The sequence below is a fragment of the Dipodomys ordii genome, unplaced genomic scaffold (assembly GCF_000151885.1).
Source record: "Dipodomys ordii isolate 6190 unplaced genomic scaffold, Dord_2.0 Scaffold207, whole genome shotgun sequence".
Lineage (NCBI taxonomy): Eukaryota > Metazoa > Chordata > Mammalia > Rodentia > Heteromyidae > Dipodomys > Dipodomys ordii.
In genome coordinates this window covers 2,089,319-2,094,814 of record NW_012267423.1, presented here as the reverse complement: position 1 = coordinate 2,094,814, position 5,496 = coordinate 2,089,319, and the positions used below count along the sequence as shown (strand labels likewise).

The window sequence follows — 5,496 nt, the reverse complement described above, 5'->3', positions numbered from 1 at the left end:
CTTCCTACTTTCTTCAAGGTAGAAATAAAGGCACTAGGAAAAAGACGGAGTTCCCATCTGAACTTTAGCTCAAAGAAAAATTTTAACAATTACTAAACGCAAAAGCTCATTTATAAACAATTACATATGAACATTTGTCCCCCCACACTTGTAATTTTTTAAGAATATACAAATTGTATTGATTTTTCTTTGTTTTTATGTCTTTTTTTTTTTACTGTGACAATACCATGTAGAGGGGTTACAATTTTGTATTGATTCTTAAGGCTCTATTTTGCTTTTGAAATTTTTGCTTTGTTAATATAATGAAATGCCATAAGATTATTAGAAATGATAGCATGTCTCAATACGTCCATCTTTTCTTGAGCACTTCTAACAATGATCTCCAAAGTAGCAGGGATTTTTTTTCCCTTTTTTTCCTGTCTTTCTTCTTTGCTTCCTTCTTGATTCACTTATTCACTCAATGAATGTCTATCATTAGACATTCCTACACCATGCCTGACCTGTGTTAGCCCATATTCTCATGAAAGGAGGAAGAAGGCTAGATGGAAGGAAGAGAGGAAGGAAGGAAAGAAGGAAGGAAGGAAGGAAGGAAGGAAGGAAGGAAGGAAGGAAGGAAGGAAGGAAGGAAGGAAGGAAGGAAGGAAGGGAGGGAGGGAGGGAGGGAGGAAGGGAGGGAGGGAGGGAGGAAAAATAAATTAGATGATAATAAATGCTATGGGTAAAAACTGAGAAGAAAGTAGTTGCAGAATTGTTTTATATATATGTATATGTGTGTATACATCTATACACACATATATATTAGTGGTCAGAACAAGCTTCCTGTGAGGAAGTGGTAATGAGTGTAGAGCATAGGCAATGAAGGAGAAAGTTCTGGCCTCTCCAGTGGCCAGTGCAGAGCCCCCGAGGCTGGTGTGCCTGGCAGCCAGGTCTCTTTGGCTGGGGCAGAGTAATCATGAGTGATGGTCAGCAAAGGAAGCAGCAGTCATGAGCAGGGCCTCGAAGGCATGGAAGCCCTGCAGGGACATTGCAGGGGGTTCTTCTAAAATGAAGATGGGTTACTGCAAGTTAGTGAGAATAACAGCAGCCCTGTGTGCCCTGTATCTTCATCATTGTTCCCATGGCCTTTTTTCCCCACCAAGTCAGCCTCTCCTAATCCTCTACTTTTGATAGAATTTAAAGCTGTAGTTGGGGAAGAAAGCTGAACAGTTAAGCTCAAAAACCTGTAAAGGCTGGACATTACCTTTTTTTTTTTTTGGTCCGGTCATGGGGCCTGAACTCTGAGCGCTGTCCCTCAGCTCTTCAGCTCAAGGCTAGTGCCCTACCACTTGAGCCACAGCACCACTTCCAGCTTTTTTCTTTTTTTTGCTTATGTGGTGCTGAGGAATCGAACCCAGGGCCTCCGGCATGCAAGGCAAGCACTCTACCACTGAGCCAACTTCCCAGCCCTGGACATTACCTTTATAATAACAATTTTTAAAATTAGAGAAGAAACACCTGTATCACTTGAAGTCTTTCAGAGTAAGGAGACTTGAAGACCTGATACCATCTCAATCTTAAGCCCAGAGGAGCTTTGCCCAAGAAATGGGACAAGCCAGACATGGACTGAGTCTAAATGCCTGAAATGCAGTGACAGCGCAGTTCAGCTCAGCCTGTATAGAGATCACTGCCTCTTTAGAAAGGAAATCTACTTGCCAGTGTTTCACCTCTGTAATCCTAGCTTACTCAGAAGTCTGAGATCTGAAAGTTTGAAGCTAGTTGAGGCATAAAAGTCCTTGAGACTCTATCTCCAGAATAATGAGCAAAAAGCTGGAAGTACGTGGATACAGGCAGAAGTGGATAGAGGACAAACCAAGTAAGCAAGCCAAGCAAGTTCAAGATACTGAGTCAGACTCTAGTGGTAGGGGAGTAAAGAAAAGAAAGGGGAAGAGAGGGAGAAAGGAGGGAGGAGGAGGAAAGAAAGAAGGGAGGAAGAAAGGGAAAGAAGGAATACATCATGTGAAGTGTCTATTTCTATACAATATGCAATAAAATCACTCTTACTTGATATTTTCAGAGTCAAGAAATTGATCAATAATCAATTATAAAAATAAACAATAGCTGGGCACTGGTGGCTCATGTCTATAATCCTAACTACTCAGGAGGCTGAGATCTGAGGATTGAGGTTCAGAGCCAGCCCAGACAAGAAAATCCATCAGACTCTTATCTCCAATAAACCACTGGGAAACCTGAAGTGGAGCTGTGGCTCAAGTGGTAGAGCACTCACTTTGAGCTGAAAAGCTCATGGACAGCACCAAGGCCCAGAGTTCAAGCACCATGACCAACAAAAAACAAATAAATAAAGTAGACCCACAGATAATCTAGATATTTCGAGTATGGGGTAATGACTTTAAAATAACAATAATAAACATGTTAAAAAAAAAAAGGTTACAAAATGGATGGAACGATGGATTCTTTTACTTGCTCAAATGTATTTAAAAGAGTCAATGAGCTGGGTGCCAGTGGCTCTCACCTGAAGTGGTGCTGTGGCTCTAGCAGTAGAGCACTAGCCTTGAGCTGAAGAGTGCAGAGAGAGTGCCCAAGCCCAGAGTTCAAGCCCCGTGACCAATGGAAAAAAAAATCAATTAGCACTCTAAGATATATTGTCTGAAATTAAGATTTACAGAACAGACCATAGCATAAAACAGAATTAGTAAAATTGAGAGCAGTGAATGAAAAAAAAATGGGAACAGAACAAAAGAGGTATGCAAAATGAAGTTTGCTTTTTTTATTTAAAAAAGGCATATTCATGATTCCCAGGAGTGAAAGAATTGGTGGAGGGGGGCCAGTATTTGAAAATGACTGGTTCTAAATCAATCAACATATTGTTAGCTTAGTGGGCCATGCAAAACTAGTATTTTTAAAGTCAGACTTCACTAAATAAAGAATTTTGCATGGAAATGATACTGTAAGTGAAAAACAGGTTTTACTGATGACACATATGTGAAGTTCAGAAGAGGTTAATTATACAAGAAAATCTCATGAAGACTGTTTATTTATCAAAACTTCCAGTAGATGGATTTCAAACTAGTTTATCTTTTTATAAAAAAAATTTTGGTGGTACTAGAGTTTGAATTCAAGGCCTATTAGGCAAGCACTCTATCATTTGAGTCACACTCTCAGCCCTAGGAGGTGGATTTTAGGAGAGATTAATTCCTGGGAAATTGAGTCATATAAATAAAAGAGAAACTGGGAAGAATGGAATTCACTTTAATAGTATCAGGAGGACTGAGTAATGAGTTTAAGATAGTTTGTGGGTTGCTGGAAAAACGGTTCTTTTGCACCTTCTGGTAATGTGGCAATGAAAGTGAGTGAAGGACCCCTCAGGATAAAATCTTAGGCAAGGAACACTTGTATTTCACATTTTGATAAATACTACTAAATTACCATAAAAAAATAGAAGCTAAACTAAATCATCCTCCCAACTGAATTGGAAAGTTCATACCCTCATCTGCACTCTTCTCTTTCTGTGCACAGATCTATGCGCTATCTCTCCCTCATTCTTTTTATACCAGCCCACCACACATACCTTGTGGTGATGTGTCAGAAAAATAGAAAGACAGAAACACCGATTTCTTTCCATAGTGCCAGAATTTATTGCATTACAACATATCCACAAGCTGCATAAATTTCATTGGAATGCACTCACCAACTCCTACTATTGTTATTTGACACTGCAACACAGATTTTTTTCTTTTTGTCGGTCATGGGGCTTGAACTCTGGGCCTCGGCACTGTCCACTCAGCTCTTTAGCTCAAAGTTAGTACTCTACCACTTGAGCCACAGCACCACTTCCAGTTTTCTGAGTAAGAGTCGCATGGACTTTCCTTCCCTGGGCTGCTTTGAACCGAGATCCTCAGATCTCAGCCTCCTGAGTAGTTAGGATTATAGACGCCCAGCCACATATCCTTTTTGTTCCAATTTTAAGTACACATATTACTCTCATTACCCTTTATAAACATATTATTCATACTTATATTTATAAACACAAATTAACACATTACCTTTTATAAAATAAGCTAAGGTAATCCTAAGACAGAATTAAAGAGGGTGTATTTTCATAAAAGCTGTCTTGGAGGCCCAGAGAGCTAATAGAGATGAAAGAGAAAAAAAATCTCTGTAGGAGCTAAGAACTTGCACAACTCCAAGTGGTTATTCAAGGCACAGAGCTGTCAAAAGCATGTCTGGGTATCAGGCTATTTCCAGTGTCACTTTGAAGTGGGCAGTGTCAAACCCATTGCTTTATAAAATGAAGGTGATCAAGGCCATGAATGACCTAAACGTGCGGTTCTGTACATGAAGTAACCCAGAGCAAGTTCTTCTCAACTATTTTCCACAAACTTCTCTGCTTTCTACACCTAAAACTACAAAGCCTACAAATCACCTGTATATTGTCTGCCTGGGAGATTCCTCTTACCCCAAAACAATGCTGATTGTGAGGTTTCTTTTCCACAGAACCACTTCAGGTCCTTATGTCAGGGCTGGGAGAGGGGAAAGGAGAGAGAGAGAGAGAGAGAGAGAGAGAGAGAGAGAGCGCACGCTGACACTCTTCACCATACTACACTCATTCTCCTGTCACTCGGGTACTTCCTCCGCTTGTCAAAACCTTCCAGGTTGGCCTACATGTACTCTTAACATTTTTAATTGTAAAGATGCTGTACAGAGGGGTTACAGTTACATGAGCAAGGAATGGGCACAGTTCCTAGCAGCTCTGCCCCTGGGTCTATCACCCTCGACCTTCTGCTTCAGCCACCATCACTCCTGGGTCTGTGATGCTCTGTATCCTCGGCCCACACTCGCCGCGGGACCCAAATCTGAATCCGCCTTTCCTCGCGCTCTTCCCTCCCTCCTCTCCTTCTCGGTCTCCCGTCCCTTCCACTCCCCACCCTCGACCCACGAGACTCCAGTACCTCGCAGACCTGAGGAATGTAGTTGTCCTTAAAGTAGTTCCTGAGCCTGGGGGTGGCAGTGCGTAGCGAAGCCATGGCCAGAGGCCGGACTGAGCATCTGCACTTTGCCTCTGGACAGCAGTCGCGCGGCCTCGAGAAGACCGCCCGCTTCCGGGCGTTGCCTGGCAACCGTGTGTGTTTGGGGGCGGGAGGGAGAGACTACCTGCACTGCATTCCGCGGTGAGGGGCGGGGCCGTGGGCGGGGCGAGCCTCCTGCGACGGCGCAGTCTGAGCTTCCCGCCGAACCAGCGCCCCTGGAGGAAGCTGCTGGGACTGGGCGGGAAGAGTGGGAGGGCTCAGGATCTGAGCCGGGCGGCTTCCGTGGACTGGAGTTCAGCCCCTCCTTTCCTTTCTCTAGGTGAGGTCTCCATTCTGCCTCGGCTGGTCCTTCGCGTGCGGGAGTCTTCAGCGTCGATCCCTCCAGCCTCCCGCGGCGTCCCCGCCGCGCCCTGCCTGGCAGCAGCATGGGTGGCGCCCGGGACGCGGGCTGGGTGGCGGCGGGCCTGGTCCT

At 43.9% G+C, this 5,496-nt stretch overlaps 1 protein-coding gene across 1 annotated transcript in view; it reads left to right on the top strand.

Annotated features, from left to right (window-relative positions):
- Positions 1 to 855: 855 nt before the first annotated feature.
- The window catches only part of Armc10 (armadillo repeat containing 10), a 24,332-nt gene continuing 19,691 nt past the window's right edge, over positions 856 to 5,496 (top strand). The window contains exons 1-2 of the mRNA XM_013035267.1: positions 856 to 946; positions 5,065 to 5,343. Of these exons, the coding sequence (XP_012890721.1) occupies positions 856 to 946; positions 5,065 to 5,343 (370 nt within the window). The remainder of the gene's footprint in view (positions 947 to 5,064; positions 5,344 to 5,496) is intronic.